General features: G+C 47.9%; 2 protein-coding genes across 5 annotated transcripts; one reads left to right on the forward strand and one right to left on the reverse strand.

Moving 5' to 3' along the window:
• Positions 1-9,046, forward strand: zp3d.2 (zona pellucida glycoprotein 3d tandem duplicate 2; the record flags this gene model as incomplete). Its single annotated transcript, XM_080500579.1, has 17 exons — positions 1-279; positions 869-1,168; positions 1,246-1,350; positions 1,989-2,130; positions 2,212-2,378; positions 2,942-3,037; positions 3,116-3,229; positions 3,327-3,528; positions 4,471-4,868; positions 5,136-5,251; positions 5,814-5,917; positions 6,017-6,191; positions 6,302-6,407; positions 7,334-7,419; positions 7,492-7,565; positions 8,446-8,622; positions 9,042-9,046. The coding sequence occupies 17 exons, from the start codon at positions 1-3 to the stop codon at positions 9,044-9,046; spliced, it is 2,646 nt and encodes an 881-aa protein (XP_080356705.1).
• Positions 8,959-27,368, reverse strand: fli1rs (Fli-1 proto-oncogene, ETS transcription factor-related sequence). Of its 4 annotated transcripts, XM_080501683.1 has the most exons (10): positions 27,254-27,368; positions 18,721-18,938; positions 18,432-18,610; positions 16,687-16,890; positions 15,886-15,975; positions 15,000-15,068; positions 13,388-13,450; positions 12,259-12,306; positions 11,997-12,089; positions 8,959-10,019 (listed from the first exon to the last, which is right to left on the reverse strand). In XM_080501683.1, the coding sequence occupies exons 1-10, from the start codon at positions 27,269-27,271 to the stop codon at positions 9,481-9,483; spliced, it is 1,521 nt and encodes a 506-aa protein (XP_080357809.1). In that variant the 5' UTR covers positions 27,272-27,368; the 3' UTR covers positions 8,959-9,480. The 4 variants fall into 4 exon arrangements, with proteins under 4 accessions (XP_080357809.1, XP_080357811.1, XP_080357808.1 ...); XM_080501685.1 differs by lacking the exon at positions 11,997-12,089; XM_080501682.1 differs by lacking the exon at positions 27,254-27,368 and having other exon boundaries at positions 18,721-19,037.
• Positions 27,369-27,538: the final 170 nt, after the last annotated feature.

The following is a 27,538-nucleotide window of genomic DNA, read 5'->3' on the forward strand; positions in this document are numbered from 1 at the left end:
ATGCGGCTGCAGCCGGTCCCGGTAGGCTCGGCGGCGGGGGGTCCGGTCCCGGCGGGTTCGGCATCGGTCCCGGTGGGCTCGCTCGTCGTGGGACCTCCGTCGTGGCGGGACGCGACGCTCCGCAGTGTCCGGAGGGCGGAGCGGCTGGTGCGGCAGAGCCGCGCGGGACGCTCCGCGGCCCGCAGCCCGGACCGGAGCTGCAGCGCGGCGGGTTCGAGCCCGCAGAGCACCGCGGGAGGAGGAGGGACGATCACCAGGCTGCAGAGCACCGGAACCACGGTGAGACATTATTATTATTATTACTATTATTATTAGTATTACTACTATTATTATTACTATTATTATTATTAGTAGTAGTATTATTGCTATGATTATTATTATTACTATTAGTATTATTATTACTATTATTAGTAGTAGTATTATTATTATTACTATTATTATTAGTAGTAGTAGTAGTAGTATTATTACTATTATTATTACTATTATTATTACACTATTATTAGTAGTAGTAGTAGTATTATTACTATTATTATTATTATTATTATTATTATTATACTATTATTATTATTAGTAGTAGTAGTATTACTATTATTTTTATTATTTCTATTATTACTATTACTACTATTATTATCATATTGCTATTATTATTAGTAGTAGTAGTATTATTACTATTATTATTATTATTATCGAATAAAATTATTGTTCCAGTTATAATATAAGTTGATTATTTTCACATGATTTGTGTTTGTTGTCCTGAAAACCAGTTTTTTATTATGTTGTGCCAGTTTGTGACACCCCCCCCCCCCCCCCCCCTCTTCTCCTCCTCCTCCTCCTCCTCTTCCTCCTCTCCCACCTTCCTCCCTCTCAGCTCCCCGCTGACGCCCGGGGTCGTGGGGTGTCGGGGGGCCGCCTCCCCGCCCCGGGGCTTCGGGAGCGCTGCGCGGCCCTCAGCTCCTCGGTGGCGGCGGGTTACATGCGGGGCGTGCGGGAGGTGGAGGCGCGGCTGCGGCGGCAGGCGGGCCGGGTGAGCGAGGAGGGGGTGAGGCTGCAGAGGGAGCGGGGGCACCTGGAGCGCATGCTGCGCAGCGTCAGGACCCAGCGGGGGGTGAACGGGAGGAGCTCGGCCTGGAGGAGGAGGAGGGGGGGCCGGCCGGCCTCCGCCGAGACGGTCGGTAATCAATATCTTGTTGATAAGCGACGGACTCCCGCCGTGGTGCGTTCAATGACCTGCCGCGCTGCCCGCAGGACCGAGACGTCGCCGACGAGCTGCTGCTGTGGGAGAGCCGGGAGCTGAGCGGGCTGGAGGAACACCTGAAGGGGGCGCTGTCAGATACCCAGACACAGCTGCAGGTCAGGAACCGCCCCGGTTCATCTCACCCTGCGCACAGACCGTAGTTTCCACTGAATGAAGCCTTGAGCTCGACGCTCCATCCGTTCTCCTCTTCTTTACCCAACATAGAGAAAAATCCCCAGGAAAACCAACCAAAAAAGGGGTGGTACAGAAAAAAAATTGTCCAAAGGTGTTCCGGGTTACATAAGTTGTCCGTTCAATCCGATCAGTGTCATTCATCCAAAGAAAAAGAGACAATAAGAAAAGGAGAGAGAGAGAGAGAGAGGTCAAAAAACCATGCAAACCACTGCAAATGACACGTAAATTTAACTTTTATCCACTTAAATTAACCACAAACATTTTAAATGATTAACTTATTACATTATTGCCCATATGAACTGAAATACCTGTAAATGCTCCTTCTAATTCTAAATTAAATAACTTACATCGCTGCTGTTTTAGATTAACTTAAATTATTTAACTTTTTAACCAACGTCAACGAGCTGCATTTAGGCTCCTATACAGATGTTCTGGAAGTTTCACAGTAACTTTGCTTGTAACTACGATAAAGTACAATAAAGTACTTGTGTTTTTTGTGACACATTTATTAACTGACACAGTTACTCAGAGTAACTGAGTAAATACTCCCTGTCTCCAGGCCCTGGGACTGAGCGGCCAGCAGCTGCTGGACTGTGCCTCTGAAAGGGCCCGAGTCCTGGAGCTGCTGCCCCCCCGCGGCTCCTCCAGACCCCCCGGGGACCCGGCCGGAGCCCCCGACCCCCTGGGCCCCTTCACGCCAGGTATTCCTCCGACGGGTGGCGCCACGGCCCAAGCATCGCGGCGCCACCCCGGCGCCACCGACGCTAACGTCTTCCCCGCAGGCTGTGAGCGGGTGTTGGAGGCGTCGTCTCGGACCGTCGGCCAATCGCGGCGGCTGAGGGGCGACCTGCGGCGCCTGCTGGGCGACGCCGCCGCCCGGCAGGACGCCGCCCGCCGCTCCGTCAATGACAGCCTGGTGAAGAAGATCGCGGAGACCACCGACCTGCAGGTGGGAGCGGTCCGACAAAACATTTAGCATTAGCATTGGCGTAGCTTGCGTCTCCCACCGTCCGGCTCACCCAGCGAACTGATAGCATTAGCATTAGCACTAGCAAAGCTTGTCGTCTCGCCCGATACACATATCGTGATCACTAAGCTAACTGTTAGCCTTAACCTAGCAGAGTTGCTGTCTCTGTGTCCTACTATCCTACTGTAAAGGCTGACTGTTAGCATTAGCATTAGCATAGCTGCTGTCGCTTATGTTATGCTGAAATGGAAGACCATTTGCATTAGCATTAGCATAGCGGCTGTCTTTCTGTCCTGCTCACCAGTTTAGCTGTGAGCTTTAGCATAGCCTCTCTGAGGGCTGCTGTTAAGACTGACTGTTAGCATTAGCATTAGCACTAGCACAACTTGTCGTCTCGCCCTATACACATATCGTGCTCACTAAGCTAACTGTTAGCCTTAACCTAATGATTTAGCAGAGTTGCTGTCTCTATGTCCTACTGTTAAGGCTGACTGTTAGCATTAGCACTAGCGTAGCCACTCTCTCTCTCTCTCGCTCTCCTCCAGCAAACTCTGAGCGTGACGTCTGCAGCCACTCGTCAAGCCGTGTTCCGTAAGCAGAGGGAGGTGGACTTCATCCGGAACAGCCACGGCCGCGCTCAGGTCCGAGTCTCATCTTGAGAATCCGGTGTGGGGGGGGTGGTTGCGTGTGCTGACAACCCCCCCCCTCTCCCCTACCAGGGTCCAGAGTCCAGTGCAGACTTGTTGTCCAGGGAGAAGCTGACCAGGCCTCTGGTTCAGGTTTATCACAGACATGCGAGGACGCAGCTTCCTGAGGCGTCTCACCTGACCCAGGTAGAGGACACCCCCGCTCCCCTCCCCCCAGGACCCCCCCGTGACCTCTGACCCCACCCCAGGATCCTGCCTGACCTCTGATCGTGTGTCCTCCAAGGGCTGCGCGGCGCTCCGACGCCAGCTGAGGACGTCTCAGGGCGACGTGGAGCGGCTGCAGCGCGCCGGCTCCGCCCTGCTGGCCGACCTGCACAGGAAGATGGCCGCCGCCCAGGTGGACGCCGCCGTCCTGCGCATGAGGAGGCAACAGGTGGACCGGCGAGCCGTGCCCTCCTTCCTCCAGGGGGGGGGCGCTGTGAAGAGTACCCTCCTTCCTCCGGGGGGGGGGGGCGCTGTGAAGCAGCGCGTAACTTATTCCATTGGGAATGGATTATTTTTTTTGCCTATCTAGTTACTTACAGTGTGACCAGTTACTTTAGTTATTAGAATTAGTTTCATAAATGTTAAGTTGTACACTTGTTTTCTGTGGAGAAGGTGTGAAACGAGTCTGACTTGATGAATTCATCTCAATTCTAGAGTTTGATTTCAGATTTTAAGACTTTGTGCAGAAGTTCTAGAATTTAAATAAATAAATAAATGTATATACATATTTTTATTTAGACTTTGTGCAGAAGTTGTAGAATTTAAATAATTGTATATTTATTTATTTATTTAAATTCTAGAACTTCTGCACAAAGTTTTTAAATCTGAAAACAAACTCTAGAATTGAGATGAATGAATATATATATATATATATATATATATATATATATATATATATATATGTAAAAATGTCAAAGAAAAATACGGAAAAAAAAAATACGGAAACGAGCCGCAGCCGAAAGTGTAGAAGGAGCTCGTGAGACTGCAGGTCAGCTGACTCGCTACGTCATCAGGACGGAGTCGGAATATGGTTCAAACGTCCAACTGAAATGTTTTAAACAGAAAAATAAAATAAATAATGAATCATCCAAACTGCATTTTCATTTTTTTTTAAGGATTTGTAGTGTGTGTGTGTGTGTGTGTGTGTGTGTGTGTGTGTGTGTGTGTGTGTGTGTGTGTGTGTGTGTGTGCGTGTGTGTGTGTGTGTGTGTGTGTGTGCGTGTGTGTGTGTGTGTGTGTGTGCGTGCGTGCAGCAGGTGTGTGTGATTGCGTGCAGGTAAATGAGCTCCGCCCCCTCCTCCTCCTCCAGGTGTTCCCTCTAATCTGGATGATGTGTGTCGTTTGGCTCCTGCCTCTGTTTCTCGTGCCTCTCGCCCCCCCAGCGGGGGGAGACCCGACCCCCCCGTCCTCGATCTCCCCCCCGCCGCCGCCGCCGCCCTACCTCCGCCTCCCGGTGTTCTTGGACTCCCTGCGGCCGCTGGTGGAGAAGCGCTACTTCTCCCCGGTGCGCGGCACCGGGCTCGAGCCGCTGCCGGAGCGCGTGCGTGACGTGCTGCTCCCGGTGCGGACCAACGGCACCGCGCGCCCCCGCGGCGCCCCGGGAGACTCGGTCAGCGCGTGGTGCGAGCCCGACAAGGTGCACGTGCAGGTGGAGAGGCGCGTGCTGGGCAGCGACGAGCATCCGCACGCGCTCAGGCTGGGCGCGTGCCCGGTCAGCCGGGCCACCGCAGAACACCTGTACTTCGAGTATGACGTCAGCATGTGTGGCACCACACGCACGGTGAGCTTCAGCGGTACTTTACCCGTTACATGAAGTAACTTTAGTTACTTTCTCAGGTGGATTTCAGCTCCTTAATCATCCTCTGACGTCATTTAAGTAATAAAGTGTTTTTAAACTACATTTTTACTGTAGTTTAATCGGAGCACATATGTGCTTTACTGTAGTCTGAGTACATGTATAATGTACTGTAATCTGAGTAGTAGGACGTACATACACAAGTAATTTAATTACTTTTTCACCATTGTAAAGATGTAATCTGGATTACAGATGATGGATGACCAGGTGGTTTACAGCAACACGCTCCGGTACGCCCCCCCGACCCGCCCCGGGCCCATCCGCCGCGCCGCGCCCTTCACCGTGCCCGTCGCCTGCTACTTCAACAGGTGAGACCCTGGAAGGTCTGCGTCGCCCCGGGTCACCCTCTGACCCCGGGTCACCCTCTGACCTCATGTGACCCTCTGACCTCATGTCACCCTCTGACCTCATGTCACCCTCTGACCTCATGTCACCCTCTGACCTCATGTCACCCTCTGACACCGGGTCACCCTCTGACCCATGTCACCCTCTGACCCCATGTCACCCTCTGATGCCGGGGTCACCCTCTGACACCGGGTCACCCTCTGACCCCATGTCACCCTCTGACCCCGGGTCACCTTCTGACCTCATGTGACCCTCTGACCCCGGGTCACCGTCTGACCCCATGTCACCCTCTGATCCCGGATCACTCTCTGACCCCATGTGACCCTCTGACCCTGGGTCACCCTCTGACCCTGGGTCACCCCCTACTCATGTCACCCACTGACCCCGGGTCACCCTCTGACCCCATGTCACCCTCTGACCTCACTCCACCCTCTGATGCCGGGGCACCCTCTGACCTCACGTCACCCTCTGACCTCACGTCACCCTCTGACCCCGGGTCACCCTCTGACGGCCCTCCCGCTCCAGGTACCAGTACTCCTACAAGGTGGGCTACACGCCCACGGTGCAGCTGAACAAAGTCTTCAAGCAGATGAAGAACCGGGCCAAGTTCGTCCTGACGCCCCGTAACGGTAAACGCCGCCTCGTTCTCCGTCGTCGTCACGACGAGCGTTTCGCGATTCGCCGCGGGGCTGAACGAGGGCGAGACAAGATTTGACTTCCTGTCTCAGCTCGGTGGGAGCGCCTCTCGCCGTCGGACCAGTACGTGCTCGGGCGGCCGATGTACTTCCAGGCCGAGGCGGCGCCCATGCCGCCCGGCGACCGCCTCTACGTGCACTCCTGCTACGCCACGCCCGAGGCGTCGCACGCCGCCACGCCGCAGTTCCCCGTGGTGAGCAACTTCGGGTAAGGCAACGTTTCAGACACCCTGGGAGCGCGGCGCTCGGCTGACCCGACATCACGCCCGGGATTCTCTCTCTCTCCCTCTCCCTCTCCCTCTCTCGCCCCCCTTCTAGCTGCATGACGGAGAGCAAAGATGGCCGCTCCCGGTTCGTCCCCCACAAGAACAACGTGGTCCGGTTCTCCGTCGACGCCTTCCTGTTCAAAGGCCTCACGGGCCAGGTGAGCGCACCTGACCACCACGACGGAGACACGCCCACTTCCTGTTAAACTGAGGTCTCAACTGTTTCAAGTGAAAACGTGATGACGATGCTCAGAACCACCGTAATAAAGTTCCAAGTTGGTAGTTTTATTTTGACAGTCACCGTAATAACAATCCAATTCGGTAGTTTTATTTTGACACTCACCGTAATAACAATCCAACTTGGTAGTTTTATTTTGACAGTCACCGTAATAACAATCCAACTTGGTGGTTTTATTTTGACACTCACCGTAATAACGATCCAACTTGGTGGTTTTATTTTGACATTCAGTTTAATAACGATCCAACTTGGTAGTTTTGTTTTGACATTCAGTTTAATAACGATCCAACTTGGTAGGTTTATTTTGACAGTCACCATAATGACACTCCAACTTGTGAGTTTTATTTTGACAGTCACCGTAATGACACTCCAACTTGGTAGTTTTATTTTGATAGTCACCATAATAACAACCCAATTCGGTCGTTTTATTTTGACAGTCACCGTGTGTGCTACGTGTGTGTTTTCAGTGTTAAAACTGACAACAGCACCAACTAGTGGATCAATATGGAAACTACATCGTTTTCAAAACATTTCCATGTAAACGTGAAACTTTCCTGAAACGAAAACGCAAAAATGATGAAACGCTGTCATGTAAACAACGTTAATCTCAGACCCCGTTTACACAACAATGTTTTCAAATTAAAAAAGAATTAACCATAAACCTGATGTTAATTTAAAAATGAGTTTAGTGCAAATTGTGACGCCGATATTTACTGTCCAGGCTTCTCAAGAGCTACTTTTATTTTTTTTTATTTTCTAAAATGTTGACAAAGTGCATTTTATTCTGAAAAAAAAAAAGTAATTTATATTAGAAGTCAGTAAAGCTGCGTTGTCTCGCCCCGGCAGCTCTACATGCACTGCACCATGTCCGCGGGAAGCTCCGCCCCCTCGCCGACTGCCAAGTCCTGCAACTACGACGGAGACGCCAAACGGTTGGTGACGCGACGGGACGAAGCAAAGAGTCCCGACGCCCGACTGAACCCTGCTGCTCTGTGACTCCCCAGCTGGGTGGAGCTGCTCGGATCCGACTCCGTATGCGACTGCTGCGACTCCACCTGCAGCTCTGCTGCCTCCACTGGTCAGTCCTGCTCACTGCACTCTGCTGGCAGTCTGATGGAGTTACATCAGTCGGGGGGAAGATGCTCTATAATCTGATGTTAGGGGAGGAAGATGCTCTATAATCTGATGTTAGGGGAGGAAGATGCTCTATAATCTGGCGTTAGAGGAGGAAGGTGCTCTATAATCTGGCGTTAGAGGAGGAAGGTGCTCTATAATCTGGCGTTGGGGGAGGAAGATGCTCTATAATCTGATGTTGGGGAGGAAGATGCTCTATAATCTGATGTTAGGGGAGGAAGATGCTCTATAATCTGGCGTTAGAGGAGGAAGGTGCTCTGTAATCTGACGTTAGAGGACAAAGATGCTCTGTAATCTGGTGTTAGAGGAGGAAGATGCTCTATAATCTGGTGTTAGAGGAGGAAGGTGCTCTATAATCTGGTGTTAGGGGAGGAAGATGCTCTATAATCTGGCGTTAGAGGAGGAAGATGCTCTATAATCTGGCGTTAGAGGAGGAAGATGCTCTATAATCTGGTGTTAGGGGAGGAAGATGCTCTGTAATCTGACGTTAGAGGACAAAGATGCTCTGTAATCTGGTGTTAGAGGAGGAAGATGCTCTATAATCTGGCGTTAGAGGAGGAAGGTGCTCTATAATCTGGTGTTAGGGGAGGAAGATGCTCTGTAATCTGACGTTAGAGGACAAAGATGCTCTGTAATCTGGTGTTAGAGGAGGAAGATGCTCTATAATCTGGTGTTAGAGGAGGAAGATTTTCTGATTTAAAAAAAAAAAAAAGTATTTTGCCTCCAGGAAGCAGGTACTTTTTGACTTTCAGTACCTCTAATTACTCTGATTACTCGTTGACGTTTAAAATCCTCCTGCAGCTCCAGACTCTCTTTGTTTTCAGTCACTGAAGTCATCAGCAGCAAACCGTGGAGCGTCGACGCCAAGGCGAAGGCCAGGAGGAAGGTGGAGTTCTCCACCGCCGCTCCCCCGGCAGCAGGGCCACCGCCGCCGCCGTCACCACACGGGGCCGCCAAAGAGCCGAACTGGCCCTTCGGCGGAGTGGTGTGGGTGGAGGAAGGTGAGGAGAAGGTGAAAGGCTCTGCTGTGTGGGAGGAGGTGGAGAAGGAGGTGGAGAAGAAGGTGGCGAAGGAGGAGGTGGAGAAGGAGGTGGAGAAGGAGGTGGAGAAGGAGGTGGAGAAGGAGACCACCGAGCCCCGCAGGATATTTGAAGACCTCTTTGATCTCGAATAATAAATTCCGCTGAACCAAAGCTTCGTTTTGGGTTTTCGCCACCTTCGGCTCGTCGGTTCCCACCAGAACCCCTCAAGAGCTGTTTTTTTACCCCAAAGGTCAAAGGTCACCTGACCCGAAATGATAGACGGGGGGGGCGGCGGCGTGTGAGGCCCGGTAAGGTTGCAAGCGTTATTTATTAGCTTTACATCAAGCTCCCATGCGTTGCTATGTGACAATATTCTGTACAGCTTCTCTTTTACAAAGTGTGACGACTAACATGCTTTGACCCGCCACGGAATCGGAGACGGGATTTAAAAAAAAAAAAAAAAGTTCCTCCTCAACTCAAAACATCGGGGGGGGGGGTGTTTTTTTTTTTTTTTTTTTGTCTTTACGTGAAGCAGGAGTGAACAAATCAAGTACTTACAGTAAGAAAAAAACATGTGAATTACATTTAATACAGTATGTTATTGGTACATTTACCAAACTCCTGGAGACGTACAAGACCAGAGTTGGTTCGCCGCTACCCTTTGTCCCGTCCGGGTCCCAAGGAAGAAGAAGACGACGTCGTGACGCCTCTACGAAACGGGCGGCGGTGGCGGCGGCGCCTGGATTGGAGGTGCGTTTGGTTATTTTTTTTCGCGGCACACTTGGGTTCCTCTCGTGGGGTTGTTGTTGGTTTTTTTTTTGTTTTTCTGGGTAGGTCTCAGTAGTACGAGCTCAGGTGGGAGTGCGTGGCCGGGTGTCTGGTCATGGCCGACCCCGGGTAGATGGGGCTGCTCGGCGACGAGTTCCAGTACGCCGACGGCGGGGCGAAAAAGTTCCCGGGGGAGACGGGCACCGGCGCCGGGTGGCTCCCCATGAAGTTCATTTTGGGCTGGTGGCTGTGGTACGGCTGCACGTAGGACATCTCCGCCTGGTACTTCGCCATCCCGCCACTGTCGGCGCCGGCGGCGGCGTGGCTCTGGTGCGCCTGCGAGATGCCCTGGAAGTCGAACTTGTAGGCGTAGCGCTTGCCGTGCACCTTGGTCATGATGTTCTTGTCGTAGTAGTAGCGCAGCGCGCGGCTCAGCTTGTCGTAGTTCATGTTGGGCTTGCTCTTGCGCTCCCCCCAGCGCTTCGCCACCTCGTCCGGGTCGGTCATCTTGAACTCGCCGTTGGTGCCCTCCCAGGTGATGATGCCGGCGTTGTTGCTGTCGGACAGCAGCTCCAGCAGGAACTGCCACAGCTGGATCTGCCCCGAGCCTGGAGCGGGGAAGAGAGGGGGGGGGAGGGGCAAGAGAGGGGAGGGGTCAGCGTGGAGTCGCGGAGAGCGGCTAACGGGCTAGCAGAGCGAACCGACACGTTTGCCACTGCGATTCCGACGGTCGCGTAAAGTTCTTTAAAGGCCTAGTGAAATGTAAAACACTACTTTGCAAAAAACGATAGTTGTGGTTCTACTTGTAAGGTTCCTCCGACTCTGCCCCACCACTGTTGTCGCGTAACAAAGTTATTTGAGTTTTGAATCTCCAGCCGAGGAAGTCGGGGGAATCCTTCTTCGTGAGCGTGACGTCAAGAGTTGTGCAGATCTCGATCTGTTGTGTTTATATCGGCTTGTTTCCCTCTTAAATATCGAAGTTTTAACAGTGTTTTGAAGTTATAGTCGGCGTTTTATGAGCCTTGATGAAAGATTGAGCCTGGAAGAGACCGAGACAGGAGAAAAGGAAGTCGGTCGTTCGGCCAAAAGTCAGTAGCCTCAAAGCCTCAAAGGTGAAACCTGGCGGCTGCTGAGGCGAGGAGACGAGGACGAATGGAGGACGAAGCGTCTTCTGCTTCCTCAAACATGTTCCAGACGGGGTCACCGATGGCAGAACCACCCTTCTGTGTCTTCTTCATCAATCACTGGGTTTGAAATGATGATGATGATGAAATATGGTTAAATTCAGCCTCTTCGTGGTCAAAACTCTGATCCTCCATAATGTAAACACAACTTGGGCGTGTGCACAACTCGTGACGTCACTCTATTATTGTCAGAAGCTCCGCCCAGCAGAGGAAATAGCGACGTTTATCGGCTATTTTCTCGCAGATTGCCGTGTTTTAACATTTTAACCAGTTAGCATAAAAAAATGTCCCTACAAGCGACAGCCAGAGTGTTTTGGAGGTCGAATTTTCATTTCACTAGGACTTTAATTGTTCGGCTCCTGGTTGTACGTTGACCACGAGTCCTAGGCTTGTTTTGGGGGGGGGAAAGTTCAAGGTGTTAAAACTGAGGCTCCGCCCACACGACGACGCCGCCGTTTTATGTAGCCATCGTTTTTTGCCCGATCATCCACGCGACGCGGCGTCTTAAGGAGCCTGAAAACGTTCAAAACGAGTTCCGGAGTCGACTAATAGGGGGGGGGAAAGAAACGAGACATACATTAGCTGGAAAACCACAACGTCGTGGCCCCGCCTCCTGACTTTATAACCCCGCCTCCCTCTCGTGACGCCACAGCAGCATGGCGGAATGCCGATACTTTAATCAGATCACATGATGAATTTTTCAAAAAAAAAAAGTCATGCTCCGAGTCGTCTCCCTCCGTTTGTGGTGTATTTCTGTGGCGCCGCCTACAGGCCTGGCAGGTGTACTACATCGTTTGGAGTCGTGCTCGTAAACGTTTCCCGTGTGGATGTTGGATTTCCTGCGAACGACGCGGGGAAAAAAAGATGGTTTTGTCTCGCGTGGGCGGTATGCTAACCCTTGGTTATTTTTTTAATTTTTTTAAAGTCCTTAGAAACGTTCTTTCATATGCCTTTGTTTTTTTGTTTTTTTTTGTTCATTCTCATGCTTAAGTATGAGAACTGAATTAACGGTGCGACGCCACTAACGCGCTAATCGGCTAAGATGTGACCGGGGCTAGCTCGCTCACGAGCACGAGACGCTAACAAGCTAAACTGACGCTACGCTGTCACGTTCCCTACTTGGGTTTTTCCATCTGTGAAGTACCTTCAGATTACTGCGTCGTATTTGGAGTTGCAGAGATTAAAGTTTTAAGCAGCTAAAAGCGGCTAATTTTAGCATTTAGCTTCTTCTGGCCGGAGTTCGCAGCAGATTTTTACGTTAGAAAACAACAACAATCAAAAATAAAAAAGTGAGTTCCTGCGTCGGTCTGCTTTAAGCCTCCGGAAACGCCACGTCGGGCAAATTGCGACCTTTCCACCGTGTGTGTTGGAGCGGGTGGCGGGCGTCGGGTGTAAACGTACCGACGGGCCTGTGAGCGCCGGGGTCGGGGAGCTTGTATGGGATCTGTTTGCCCGTTCGGGTCTTGGGCGCGGCGACGCCGAGGCCGAGGCCTTCTGTGAGGAAACAGCAGGCAGACAGGCGCATTCGGTCGGAGCGTGATTTTTTTTTTTTTTTAGAGAGGAAGTGTGTGTGTGTGAAGTTTCCCGCCAAAAGCAGACGGTGCAACGGCGTGGTTTAGCGCGTTCCTCGTCGGTCCCGCCGTTCCGCGCTGACGTTCCTTACCTGGGTTGGAGAGTCGACTGCTGATGGGTCCTAACGTCTGGTACGGGTCTGCCGGCACACAAACACATGACCTTCACACACTTTGAACTCTTTACTGACGCCGCTTGGCTTTTTTTTTAATCGTTCGAAAGACCAAATCAAGTTGTTTTTTTCCCGCCGAATTAATGACGTCACATGTTTAATTTGCACTTGTTTCCATGAGTCATATTTCTATAGTAGGAAAATTGATCTAATATAAAAAAAAAAAAAAAAACTTCCCATGCAAAGCAATGATTTACAGAAGCGTATTGAATTCATACAAATCGACTCTTTTTCTGAATTGATCACATAATTATCTCAGATTTATGAGATAAAATTAATTATTAAAAAAATGGCTTTTTCTGAATTTATGATACTGTTTTCTGAAAAACTTTTTAAAATTTGCTGTTTTTCTGAATTTGAGATACTGTTTTCTGAAAAATTCAAAAATTGGCTCTTTTTTGAATTTATGAGATATTGTTTTCTGAAAAACTTTTAAAAATTGACTGTTTTTCTGAATTTATGAGATGCCGTTTTCTGAAAAAAATAAGATTGGCTCTGTCTTTCACAATTTATAAGATACTGTTTTCTGCCAAATTTTGGGATTTTTCCAGAAAACATGCATCTCATAAATTCAGAAAAACTGTAAAAAAAAAAAAAAAAAAAAGTATGTGAATGCAATGCGCTTCTGTAATTTTTAATACAGATACCATCAAATTAATAAAAAAGGCAATTAAAAACGTTCAATGTTTTTGACTTTAGAAACGGAACATTTCAAATTTTCCTCCCAAGACATACGAGAGACGGGTGAAAAGTGAGGTTGCACCGATACCAGTGTCAGGTATCGGCCCGATACTTTACCGAGGACTCGTTTAAGATCACCGATGCGACTCGGTGAGTTTTTACGTGACGTCATGAGTCGATGACGTGAACGGCAGGTAGACCGAGATTCTTTAAAATGAATGAACGACAAAACTAAGACTGTGAATTATCTTAAAATATGAAGGGTGAGGATGATGATGCAACTTCCTCACCAGCAGGGGGAGCCTGATATTATTTTCGTCAACATTCCAAATAAATAATGAATAAATAAAAAGGTAGGTAAAAGTACCTGGCAGCACTCTGGGCGTCGGTTCTGAGACCCGCGAGCTGTGCTGGTGCTCCAGGGAAGAACCTGCAAGGCAAAGCGCAGGGATTACCGTAATCCCTAGACTACGACTCGCGCCTGTTGATAAAATACGTCATGAAGACTTAAATGAGTTTAACACTCTGTGTGTGAAAGACTGTTGACTTTTTTTTTTTATTTCACGATTAGTTTTCTTTGTTTTCTTCATGGTAAATATTTAATTTCTGTTTTTATTTTTAAATTCTGCCCCGGACTTTATTCTCTTTAGAGACTTTTTTTTTTTTGGAGACGTTTTTCTGTCTCCGTCGGTAAATAGATCTGAGATGTTACTGTGGTGCTGTAGCGTCTTTCTGCCGTCATACAGAGACACCTAGTGGTCAACCATGGAATGTAAAGGTACATTTTACAAATTAAAGTCACATGACCTGAAACCCTGAATAAAGTGACTTGTAGTCCAGAAAACATGGTAATGTTTCCCTGGTGTGTTGATTTTCTGCTTTTTATATTTTATTTCTCTTTGAAGAAGCTTTAGTATCACAGTAACTTTAAAAATAACTTTTAGAAGAAAAACTTTTATAATAATTCGCTTAATGTTTGAGAGGTGAATATGATTTCTTTCAGCACATTTTCATTCATAATTTGTAACTAATATTGAAAATTGATTATTTACATAATTTAATTGAATATGAGGTTATATAAAGTTCTATTCAAACTTTTTTAAAGATGTTTGAACCGGAGGTAACTGAATAACAGAATAAGATGGATATTTAATTATACAAATTAACCACCAGGTGGAGCTGTAGAGAAGAAAAAATAAAACACTTTTGGTTTTCAAAACTGTTTTCATGAACAAATGTGAATTAAAATAGATTTATTATCAAACGTCTGTTTTAATGGATTTATCCTTTCTGAGGCAACGACACCGATTATTCACTCCTTTACCTGTGAAGAGTCGTAAAAACAATCTAACTTGGTACTTTTATTTTGACAGTCACCATGATAACAATCTAACTTGGTACTTTTATTTTGACAGTCACCATAATAACAATCCAACTTGGTACTTTTATTTTGACAGTCACCATAATAACAATCCAACATGGTACTTTTATTTTGACAGTCACCATAATAACAATCCAACTTGTACTTTTATTTTTACAGTCACTGTGATAACAATCTAGCTTGGTAGTTTTAGTCTGACAGTCACTGTGATAACAATCTATCTTGGCACTTTTATTTTGACAGTCACCGTGACAACATTCCCACTTTGTAGTTTTATTTTCTCATTTAGTTTCACATTGTTCTCTGGTGTGTGTGTGTGTGTGTGTGGTTTCATCACAAAACAAAACATCACCAACTAGTGGAACAACATGAAAACTACATCATTTTCAGCGTTTCTGCCGTTTCCATGGAAACAGACATTGTTTACAGAATGTTGCCGTGTGAACGTGAGATCGTTCTCAAAGGGAAACGCCGAAACGAAGCGTTTTAACCGAAAGGTTTGCGTCGACCTGAGTTCACTTCGTTTCATTAGTGTCACTGACGTGACCAGAGGCTGTTGAGGTTTATTGTGAAAGGCACGGCGGCCGGGCGGCGGTACCTTTGGGTCCCGGCGTCATGGCGCTGGCGGTCCAGCTGTTGCGGCGGCCGATCTCCTCGAAGCCGCTCTCTGGTCAAACAAACATGGCGGGTTGAGACGGTGCGACAGGAAGGAGGCCGCCGGCGATAAGGTGACCTGCAGCTTCTTGGGTGAGGACTCTTTTGTTTGGACCACCAGACCTTCACCCCCACCCCCCCTCCTCCCTCCCCCGTCCCCCCCCCCTCCCCTGACCCCCCCCCCCCGCTTCCTCTGGCGGTGCAGCTGCTTCCTGCTTGAAACTGGCTGCTCACAGCTTTTTCTCTCGTCTCCAGCTTCATTTAGCTTCAGAATCAGTCAGATGACCCCCCCCCCCCACGACACCACCTGACCCCCCCTCTGACACCCCCTGATACCCCACAGTTTTCACAACGACTGAAACTTCACTGAGGCTCCGGCAGCTGTTTGGGGACATTGTGCTTCGGTGCCACCGGCAGGGGTCTCCAAACCCCCCCAACCCCTCCCCCACAGGAGGTTCTCAAAACCCCCCCACCAGGAGAGGTTTCCAAACCCATCCAACACCCACCCCGTAGCAACCCCCCAACACAGAACTCCCCCCAACACAGAACCCTCCAACACAAAACCCCCTCCCAACACAGTACCCCCCCCAACACAGAACACCTCCCAACACAGAACTCCCCCCAACACAGAACCCCCCAACACAAAACCCCCTCCCAACACAGTACCCCCCCCAACACAGAACACCTCCCAACACAGAACTCCCCCCAACACAGAACCCCCCAACACAAAACCCCCTCCCAACACAGAACTCCCCCCCCCAACACAGAACCCCCAATACAGGCCAATCACCACAGACCCCCACCACCATCATAGACCCACGATGTCTCACCTGCTTTCACCTGTAGCCTGGGCTGGGGGGGCGGGGGAGGAGGGGGGGTGTTGTTGGAGGGGGTGGTGGGGTACGAGAACGTGGGGCTGCCTGCAACAAAGAAGGAGATCCAACGTGACCTGCGTGTTCTGGGACCATGTGTAGCGTTAGCCGTTAGCGTTAATCCTGAGTAGCTAAGGCTAACTGTTAGCTTCTCTAGTTGGTAGATTAGGGTTAGATTCTGCATGAATCTGTTTCTTTAAGAAAAGCCAGTATACAGATTATAGAGCATCTTCCCTCTCTAACATCAGATTATAGAGCATCTTCCTCCTCGAACATCAGATTATAGAGCATCTTCCTCCTCGAACATCAGATTACAGAGCATCTTCCTGCCCGACACCAGATTATAGAGCATCTTCCTCCCCTGACACCAGACGATAGAGCATCTTCCTCCTCTAGCATCAGATTACAGAGCATCTTCCTCCCGACACCAGATTACAGAGCATCTTCCTCCCCTGACACCAGATTATAGAGCATCTTCCTCCTCTAACACCCGATTATAGAGCATCTTCCTCCTCCAACATCATATTACAAAGCATCTTCCTCCCCTGACACCAGATTACAAAGCATCTTCCTCCTCTAACACCAGATTATAGAGCATCTTTCCCCTCTAGCATCAGATTACAGAGCATCTTCCTCCCCTGACACCAGATTACAGAGCATCTTCCTCCTCTAACATCAGATTACAGAGCATCTTCCTCCTCTGACACCAGATTATAGAGCATCTTCCCCCCTCTAACACCAGATTACAGGGCGTCTCACTCTGCCGGAGGTAGCTGAGGTGTGACAGCAGGATGTCAGCGTTGTAGGCCGAGGTGAGTCTCATCATGTCGTCCTTGCTCATCTTGCAGAGCGCCTTGCCGTCCAGCGCCTGGAACAGAACCACGTCCACCTCCTCCAGGACGTACTCCTTGATGGCCCAGTCCAGCCACTGCCGCACGTGGTCCTGCGTCCACACCTCGGGGTCTGGAGACGCGGGGGGGGGAGGGGGTTAAAAAAAAAAAAACGAGTATGTCAATGCTTCAATCTCTGACGCCCCAGAAGAGAAGAAAGTGTCCTCCCTCTCTCTCTCTTTTAAAAAGTGTGTCGCTCCAAGCAGCCAATCAGAAATCAAACCCTATATAGTGTCATCTGGGGTTTCAGCCAATCACAATCAAGGTAGGCTCCTCCCCCCTTTGACTCCTCCCACAGTCAGGCAGCTCTGCTCTGGCACATGGCGCCACGAGAGGAAGTGCTTCCTCTATCTTCCCATACATGGGCGGAGCCAGTGCAGCTCACACAGACACAGCAGATTCTGAATGCAGCTCCTAGGATCTGATCTTCTAATGGAGGGAGAATCAAGGAGTCCTTGAAGAGGTGGGACGTTTTATTGAATGGAAATTTAAAATATATCTTTTTTTATTAAAAAAAAAAAAAAGAAAAAAACAGATGGAGAAAGTTGAACATTGTAAAATATTTAATTACGATCTCGCCTCACTGGAAAATGTCGAATTGGAAAGAAACTGATTTAATTAAATTTGAACTGGAGTGTTTGAGTTGAACTCCAGTAACTAAAAATGTCCTCAGTAACTTTCCACAGTGGGTTTTTTTTTTTTTTACTGCGTCATGGACGCCGGCGTTATTTCTGAGACGTTAACCGGCTTGAGTTTGGATTCCAGGAAGCGGCGAACAATGGCGGTGAGTGGCTCTTAATGGGGGGGGTGGAGGGGGGAGGGGGGAGGGGGACCACGCCCTCAGGCCCTGATTGTTCTCTGTGCACACGTGTTGCCGTGACGACACGTCCGGGCATTTGGAGGCAGAAAACATCCAGGAGGGTGAGTCACTGACGAATCTATCTATCTATCTATCTATCTATCTATCTATCTATCTATCTATCTATCTATCTATCTATCTATCTATCTATCTATCTATCTATCTATCTATCTATCTATCTATCTATCTATCTATCTATCTATCTATCTATCTATCTATCTATCTATCTATCTATCTATCTATCTATCTATCTATCTATCTATCTATCTATCTATCTATCATCAGTTGATCCATTTCTATCAATCTAGTATCTAACAATTATCTATCTATTATCTGATTTCTATCTATTATCTCTATCAATCTATCAATTTTTTATCTATATCTATCTATGTATCCATCATCTCCCGTCACAGCGTCAGTTTCTTTCCTGTCATTTCCTGTTTTCACAGTGTGAAGGTCTGAATGAAGCGTCGTCACGGCGACGGATTCCCAGGATGAAAGGAAACGTCTCAGACTCCAAAACCTCCAAACGCATGATGACGCATCAGCAGTTTTTCTCCTCAGGAAACTGGAAAAATCCACTTTTCAAACTCGTCTGGATTTTAATTTAATTTAATTTTTTTCTAAAAATGTTTTTATTAATTAATAATTTTTTCCTTAAATTCTATTTATAAGTGGGGGGGGGGGGGGGTCGCTTGCGACAGGAAATGTCATTACCAGTAAACGGAGCCTGAAAGTGAGACGGTGAGACCGACCTGCAGGTACGATGACCCTCTTCTCCTCCGTGGGGGGGCTGGTGGTGGTCTGGGGGCTGACCCGGGGGTCCGGGTACGAGGTCTGGTACGACATGGGGCCGCCGCCCCCGCCCCCGCCGCCATCGTTGCTCATGTGTCGGGAGCGCTTGGTGACGCTGCAGTCCACCGGGGACTCACGGCTGCCGGGGGGGGAGGGGTGGAGGGTGGTTAGTGTGAAAAAAGAAAAATGGTGTCAAGGGAAGCCCTTCTATATCTTTACCCCCCCCCCCCCCCCCCCCCCACAACTCACCTGGTCCCATTGACGTGCTCCCCTCTCTTCCCAGAGTTCTGTGCGGCTGGCCCCGCCCACTCTATGTCGCTGGGCTCGGGTTCGGATTTGGGCGGCGCTCCGTAGCCGGCGGGCGACGCCATCTCCACCTTCATGTGCAGCGGGGGGACGACGGCGGCGTACGGCGGCGGCGGCGGCTCGTAGAGCGGCTGGTCCTCGCTGACCACGGACAGAGCTTCCTGTGGGGGACGCACGGCTTCGTCACCACCTGAGCGGAGGTCACCGGGGGCCGTTGACCCCGGGTGACCCCTGCTGGCCATCGCCTGCAGTCACCTGCCCCCGTCACCTGCCCCCGTCTGCCCCGTCACCTGCCCCCGTCACATGTTTAAAATTGTCCTAACTGGACCAATAACATTCACTTTAACAAATCGACATTTATTGGCATGTTTTCTATGTTATAGACCTGCTAAATGCTAAATGCTAAATGTTAAATGCTAAATGCTCGATGCTATTTGTCTTTTGACAGGAGAGGAACATAAAGGGTTAATGAGGTCAAATTAACATTTGTTAGGCAGAAATCGATATTATTATTATTAATAATAATAATATAATTATTAATAATCATAATAATAGTATTGTTATGGTTATTAATAATAATAATAATATAATTATGAATATAATAATAATGCTAATGCTAATGATATTATTATTATTATTATTCAATAGACAACCACTGCAGTGGCCACTGATGGAGCTTCGGTTTTAACTAAATGACCAAGGTGTGTGTGTGTGTGGGTGTGTGTGTGTGTGTGTGTGTGTGTGTAGGAGCCTCCATTGTCTCGGGGCCTCCTACGTCAGCACTGCGCTCTGAACGGCCTGCAGGAAGGCGGCCGCCATGTGGTCAGGAACCTTCAGGCTCAGGGGAGGAAACACTGGGAATGTGGGTCACTGAGGCTGGAAAACAACAGCTCTGATTGAAGTGTGTGTGTGTGTGTGTGTGTGTGTGTGTGTGTGTGTGTGTGTGTGTGTGTGTGTGTGTGTGTGTGTGTGTGTGTGTGTGTGTGTGTGTGTGTGTGTGTGTGTGTGTGTGTGTGTGTGTGTGTGTGTGTGTGTGTGTTGTTTTTTTAGCTCCATTGTTTCCTCCATATTGTAAACTCCAGCATGGCACAAAGCTTGGTATTTCCTCCATACTCGGATACTTTTCTTTGTAGTTGAAGTTACATAAAGTTATGGGAGGAAGATGCTCTATAATCTGGATGTTAGAGGCAGAAGATGCTCTATAATCTGATGTTAGAGGAAGATGCTCTATAATCTGGTGTTAGAGGAGGAAGATGTTCTATAATCTGGTGTTAGAGGAGGAAGATGCTCTATAATCTGATGTTAGAGGAAGATGCTCTATAATCTGGTGTTACAGGCGGAAGATGCTCTATAATCTGATGTTAGAGGAAGATGCTCTATAATCTGGTGTTAGAGGCGGAAGATGCTCTATAATCTGATGTTAGAGGAAGATGCTCTATAATCGGATGGTAGAGGAGGAAGATGTTCTATAATCTGATGTTAGAGGAGGAAGATGCTCTATAATCTGATGTTAGAGGAGGAAGATGTTCTATAATCTGGATGTTAGAGGAGGAAGATGCTCTATAATCGATGTTAGAGGAGGAAGATGCTCTATAATCTGGATGTTAGAGGAGGAAGATGTTCTATAATCTGATGTTAGAGGAGGAAGATGCTCTATAATCTGATGTTATAGGAGGAAGATGCTCTATAATTTGGGTGTTGGAGGAGGAAGATGCTCTATAATATGGGTGGTAGAGGAGGAAGATGCTCTATAATCTGGGTGGTAGAGGGGGAAGATGCTCTATAATCCAGATGTTTGCTCTTCTTGAAGAAACAGTTGAATGAACTATGAAGAAGAAACAGATAATCCACCAACGGGTATTCGAGGGGGAAGCTAACTGCTATGTTGCTAATGCTAACCACGGCTCATGCTAATGCTACTTCCAGTGTTTCCTGTTGCTTGTCAGTTAATCTGGGATTAACAAGGCTCCGGCTGAAGCCCGGAATCAGACCCGGGTTCCCACGAAGTGAGGCGGCGGGTCAAACCACTGACCGATGGCGTTTTTATTTCCACACGTTGACGCTGAGCGACGCGGCGGCAAACGACCTCCGGAGGCAAACGACCAGGAGAGATTTTTTTTTTTTTAATCTGGAGAAAAGTTAGTTTCCTCGGCTGAACCAGAGAAACGTTTCCCCTCCTTTCTTCCTCCGCCTCCATTTTTTTTCTTCTGTTTTACAGAAGTGAAACTGGAGTCGGACCGACGACCAGCAGAGTCTCACTTCATCATCGCTTGTTCAGAACGACACTGAGGTTCTACTGCGGCGGCAGCAGGAGAACCTGTTCGGGTCTGGTTCTATCTTAGTGCTGGTCTGGTTCTGGTCCCGTTCTGACCCTGGTCTGGTCCTGGTCCTGTTCTGGCCCCGTTCTGAACCTGGTCTGGTTCTGGGTTCTTGTCCATTCCGGTTCTGTTCAAGATTCTTTCAGCAACTCGTTTCACCGGTTTGGCTGCCGGACCGTTTATAAACATGGAAAGCAGCAACAACGGCTGAAACAACAACAAATAACATGACAGCAACAGAAACAACAACAAATAACAACAGAAACAGTGACAGACAACAAATAACATGAAAACAACTGAAACAATGACTGAAACAACAAATAACATGACAACAACTGAAACAACAGAAACAGCAACGACTGAAACAACAAATAACAACAGAAACAGCAACAACTACTGAAACAACAAATAACAACAACTGAAACAGCAACAACTACTGAAACAACAACAAATAACAGAAACAGCAACAACTACTGAAACAACAACAAATAACAGAAACAGCAAGAACTACTGAAACAACAAATAACAACAACTGAAACAGCAACAACTACTGAAACAACAAATAACAACAACTGAAACAGCAACAACTACTGAAACAACAAATAACAACAACTGAAACAGCAACAACTACTGAAACAACAACAAATAACAGAAACAGCAACAACTACTGAAACAACAACAAATAACAGAAACAGCAACAACTACTGAAACAACAACAAATAACAGAAACAGCAACAACTACTGAAACAACAACAAATAACAGAAACAGCAACAACTACTCAAACAACGAATAACAGGACAACTGAAACAGCAACACATAACAAAAACAACAGAAACAGCGACAAAACAACCGCAACGACTGAAACAATAACAAATAAAACAACTGAAACAAGAACTGAAGCAATGACTGAAACAACTAAGACTGAAACAATGACAAAAAAAACAACGACTGAAACGGCAACAACTGAATCAACAACAAAAAAATCTAATAAAACAACTTAAACAGTAACGACTGAAACAACAACACGTCGTTCTGTTTTGTTTACGTTGACGCTTCCCTTTGAGACCAGATCAAAGCACCTGGGAGACGTCGTGCAGTGACGCTCCCCTCTGGTTAGGGGGCGCTGTGGCCAAACACTGAGCAGAGAGGCAGTGAGGAAGAAGCACTGCTCACTGATTCGTCTGCCCAGACGACATGAATATTCCAGCAAAACAATGTCATGGCCCCGCCTCTTGATCTATAACCCCGCCTCCCTCTCTGTGATGTCACCGAACAACAACAACAACATGGCGGACCGCCTCCTCCAGGTGGCGCTGCAGGAGCTTTAATAATACACATGGTGGATTTGTTCTTTTCTCTGTTGTTGGAATGGATGGACGGATGGATGAATGGATGGATGGATGACAGATGGATGGATGGCTGGATGGACGGATGACAAATGTATGGATGACGGATGGATGGATGGATGACGGATGGATGGATGGATTGATGAATGGATGGATGGAGGATGGATGGATGATGGATGGATGAACGGATGGATGGATTGACGAATGGATGGATGGATGAAGGATGGATGGATGGATGACAGATGAACGGATGGATGGATGACAGATGGATGATGGATGGATGGATGGATGGCAGTTGGATGGATGGCTGGATGGATGACGGATGGATGGATGATGGACGGACGGATGGATGGATGAATAGATGGATGGATGACAGATTGATGGATGGCTGGATGGACGGATGACAAATGGATGGATGACGGATGGATGGATGGATGACGGATGGATGGATGGAGGATGGATGGATGATTGATGGATGGATGGAGGATGGATGATGGATGGATGGATAGATGGATGGATGTACAGTACCAAGAAGCTCCAGATCAGGTTAACGTGATATATTTTGGCCCTGCTGTTTTCCTCTCCTCCATGTTGAACAACAGCCTTTGGCTCCGCCCCCTTTGGGGTTGATTCACTCCACTTTATCTCCAAGCTGCCTGACCGCCGAGGCCACAAACTGACTTCCTGCCTGCTCGGCTCCGTCTCGTTGCTGAGTGACAGACTTAAAAAAAAATTTTTTAAATGGTGCAGAAGCTCCGCCCCCCCCTCCGCGGCCCCCCGTGGTGTCGGGTGGACGGGGGACTCTGGAGCCGCCGCCCGGCTCGCCCTCCGGTCAGCGGCTCCGCCGGTTGCGTCACGGCTCGGTTGCACAAACCAGCGGCTCACGACGTCGTCGCGCACGACGGCGTTTCCACTTTTCTAAACTCGTTCGGCTGCAAACGAGTTTTTGCTCTGATGAAACTCCGCCGTTTCCAAAAACTGTGAAATGTCAGGACTTCATGGCGCCGCGTCGTCCAGACGTAAAACGTGTGTTTTCGTTGATGTGTTTGAACAACAACAACAATAATAATAATAAAAACAAATGGGTCCTTGCCTCCTCCGTCGTCGTGGCAACAGACACCCAGAACTTTACGACATTTTGAAATCTTTGTCACGTAAACGTGGCGTTGTGATGCTAACGCTAACAGCGTGTTCACTGAGCAGGACGGAGGGAGACAGAATGACTGCTAATGCTAATGCTAGAGCTAATAGTGTGTTCACTGAGCAGGACAGAATGAGACAGCGGTTATGCTAAAGCTAACAGTAGGTTTACTGAGCAGGACGGAGGGAGACTGCAGCTCTGCTAATGCTAGTGCTAGAGCTAATAGCGTGTTAACTGAGCAGGACAGAGGGAGGCAGCAGCTCTGCTAAAGCTAGAGCTAGAGCCAATAGCGTGTTCACTGAGCAGGATGGAGGGAGACAGAATGAATGCTAATGCTAGAGCTAATAGTGTGTTTACTGAGCAGGACGGAGGGAGACTGCAGCTCTGCTAATGCTAATGCTAGAGCTAATAGCGTGTTCACTGAGCAGGACAGAGGGAGGCAGCAGCTCTGCTAATGCTAATGCTAGAGCTAGTAGCGTGTTCACTGAGCAGAACAGAGGGAGACAGCAGCTCTGCTAATGCTAATGCTAATGCTAGAGCTAATAGCATGTTCAGTGAGCCGGACAGAATGAGACAGCAGCTATGCTAAAGCTAACAGTAGGTTTACTAAGCAGGGCAGAGAGCAGCTCTGCTAATGCTAGAGCTATAAGCGCGTTTACTGAGCAGGACAGTATGAGACAGCGGCTATGCTAAAGCTAACAGTAGGTTTATTGAGCAGGATGGAGGGAGGCAGCAGATCTGCTAATGCTAAAACTAACAGCCAGCAGAGGAGAGTGAGAGAGGCGCTCCCCTGACGCTAATGCTAAGGCTAACAGGGATGACGTGTCCAATCAGAAGGTGGGAATCGCGCTCCAGTTGAAAGAGCATTAAAAAAAGGAAGAGAAAGACTTTGTTTTGGATTCAGAGAAAGTGGTGGAAGTCGTTGCTTCGGCTGAACGGAGGATGTGGTTAAAGGCTGCAGAGTTTCAGAAGCAGAGATGAAGCAGCAGATCAGCTTTTCTCATCGACTCCAAACTGACAAAACGTTCAGCGGCAGGAAATTAACAACCAATTTCAGGCCGATTCACAGAAAAGCTGCAGGAGTTTTATTTTGAAACTAAAACATTTTTGTTTTTAATGAATGAACAAAGTTCTGTCCTTCTTTCTTAATTGTTCCTTGTTTCTGTCGTTTGCCTGAGGTTTCCTTACAGATTAATTCAAAAAACAACCGAATAAGAATACGAATAATTTATTATTCTATAATAATGATTATTATTATTGTTAGAAGTTTAAGCTACAGGATAAACTTCAGGGTCAAAATCACATTTTGAAGCCTTTTAATGTTCATCTCTTTAAAAATAGAGCTGCTATAATTCCAGTGTGTGTGTGTGTGTGTGTGTGTTGTGTAAAGCTGCTGCTCGTTGTGTTCAGTCTGAAGCAAGCTGCGGCAGAAAAAAAAAAAAAAAGCAGAAGTAAAAGTTTGAAGGCAAGCGGATTTTTTTTTTTTTTTTTTAAACAAAATAAGACACCAACAGCAGCAGCTGTGGTGTCCTCGTGGCGGGCCGCGTCAACGGCCTCGAGCCGGGAGCGCACCGGGCCTGCGGCTCAGAGCGCCCCGGGGCCGGGGCGCGGTGCTCCAGGGCGCGCGGTGCCCGCAGACCCAAAGCATGAAGCCCTGAGGCCGGAGCGCGCGCTCCGGGGCCTGGTGCGTGCAAGGCCGAGAGCAAGGAACCCAGAGGCCTCCCTCCTTCCCTCCTTCCCTCCTTCCCTCCTTCCCTCCTTCCCTCCCTCCTCGGCACCCGGGTTAAACCAACATTTATCGCTTTCTAACGAAGCTTTGCTGAGTTTCTGAGAGTTTTTTTTTTCTTCTTTCTTTTTTTTTTCTTTCTGGTCCAGGGGGCAGGAAACGTGTGCGGAAAGTCTGAGGTTTGAGACCGGAAGCCTGCAGACTTCAGATAACGACACCTGACAAGCGCTCCCGTTCGCAGCTATAAATTACTCCGAAAATAACCTCAAGCACAAAATAATCCACAGCCGCGCGCGGCGCGGGACGGCCGATCGTGTGAATCACAATTGAAACAGGGGGAACACTCCGTTCTATCACGACAAGCAGCCTGCAGATTATTAATCTGGATGAACGGCGACTGACGAGGAGCGACGACGATCTCAGCTTTATGGAGAAACGACACACTAAATAAAGATCACAAGTTAAATCACATCTCACCTAAATGGAGACGTTAAAGATTAAATCGTCAAGAATTTAGCTCATAATTTACATTTATGTTGAAGTTTGAATTCATTTTAAAACGCAACGTGTTTTAGCGTCACGTTAATTAACAGTATAAAAAACTGAACTTAAAAATACAGAGACCTCATTCAAAAGTTTTACAACAATGCAGAGAGAGAGAGAGAGAGAGAGAGAGAGAGAGGGGTGTTCGATCAGAACCTCAAACTCAAAAATAATCCGGAAGATTATTTCCCCCCCCAACATGGTCGCGGGATTAAAACGAGACCAACCTTAAAACAACATCATTAGAATAAATAATCTCCACCACGAGGAGGAAGATCGATCAATAAAAGCTGGAAAAACACGACGTGAGAGCAAAAAAAAAAAAAAAAAAAAATCCAAAATCAAGCGAAGGCCTCAAAATGGAAAGTTGTGAGTCGACGCCCTTAAAATATGAAAAAAACAAAAACAACGCTTCGGTTCGTTTTTATATAAACGTAGAACCTGAACGAGAAACAACTTCGATCCGCGGGCCGCTCTTTTTTTTTTTTTTTTTTACGCAACACAGACGCGGATGTGCGTGATTATTTCATTATTTCAAGTTTTTTTTTTTTTCAACTCATAAAAAAAAAATTAGTTCGAGCGGAAACGTGTTAAATGAATGTTGTGCACAGTTCAAAGTATAATGCTGAGACGTCAGTAGAAATAAAGAGCGTGAATCGGTGCGTTATTGCGCGTAATCGAGCTTTTTTGAAAAGAAAAAAGAAAAACTCCGTTTTGTTTCCGTTACGCAACGTTAATAAGGTTTTTTTTTTTTTTTAATGAAAAACGCTCAAAAGAAGTTCGCTTATTTGTGTGTTTTTAACGAGTCGAGCGGTGGAAAGGCGAGACGCCAGAACAGCAGCAGGGATTGAGATGAAATATGAAAAGTCCTCCCGCTCCTGGTGACGCATTCTGGGGACACCTGCCAACCGACGCATCCCCGCACTTCACGCAAAAAAACCCAACAAAAAAACAAAAAAACCAAAAAAACAACCCCAAAAAATCTGCAAAATGAATAAATAACCAAATAAAGTGTGCGGAAACTCACTTTCTGTGCCTCATCTTCGGGTTTTTTTCTTGCGGTCCCGCAGATTTTACGTGCGGGAGGAGCTCGAAAGTCAAAATGCGATTTTTTTTTTTTTAAGGGTGATTTTCGCTCTGCAAAGTTGCGCGAATCCGCCGCCCGCGCGCACCGATTCGCGTTTTAAACGTGAGTGTAAAGATGTAGCGGTTAGTTGTGTTATTATAGAGCCGACATACCGACCACGAACGGGAAGGAAGAGGAAATTTTCGTCGCAGAAGGAAAGAGTGGGGAGAGACTGCATGCGCGCACGCACGGGCGGTGCGAGAGGTGCGGTGCGGGCGAGCTGCGGTGCGCGCACGGTGCGGCGAAACGCCCGCAACGATCGGACCGACACCCACCTTGATGGTGCAGTCCATCAGTGCGGATCCAACATTGAAGTTCCCCGGGAAGAAGAAGGTTCCTGGCGGTTTGGCCCTCGAGAGCCTCGGTTCACTTGGTGCAGCGGCGCATCGGCTCGATGGCGCAAAACACCATTGCGCTTTTTTTTTTTTTCTCTCTCACAGACCAAAACCGGATGGCAAGGTTTTTTTGTTTTTTTCACCCCTCTCTCTCTCTCTCTCTCTCTCTCTCTCTCTCTCTCGCTCTAAATTGGGAAGTGAAGTCACTCTTTGACACTTGAACGC

This window comes from Blennius ocellaris (assembly GCF_963422515.1).
Source record: "Blennius ocellaris genome assembly, chromosome: 8".
In the NCBI taxonomy this organism is placed as follows: Eukaryota; Metazoa; Chordata; class Actinopteri; order Blenniiformes; family Blenniidae; genus Blennius; species Blennius ocellaris.

Coding starts and splice junctions, on each gene's coding strand:
- fli1rs (XM_080501682.1), bottom strand. CDS start 19,019: ATGGCCAGCAGGGGTCACCCGGGGTCAACGGCCCCCGGTGACCTCCGC. Junction 18,611..18,720: donor GAGCACGTCAATGGGACCAG/GTGAGTTGTGGG, acceptor CCCCCCCGGCAG/CCGTGAGTCCCCGGTGGACT. Junction 13,451..14,999: donor CATGACGCCGGGACCCAAAG/GTACCGCCGCCC, acceptor TTTGCCTTGCAG/GTTCTTCCCTGGAGCACCAG.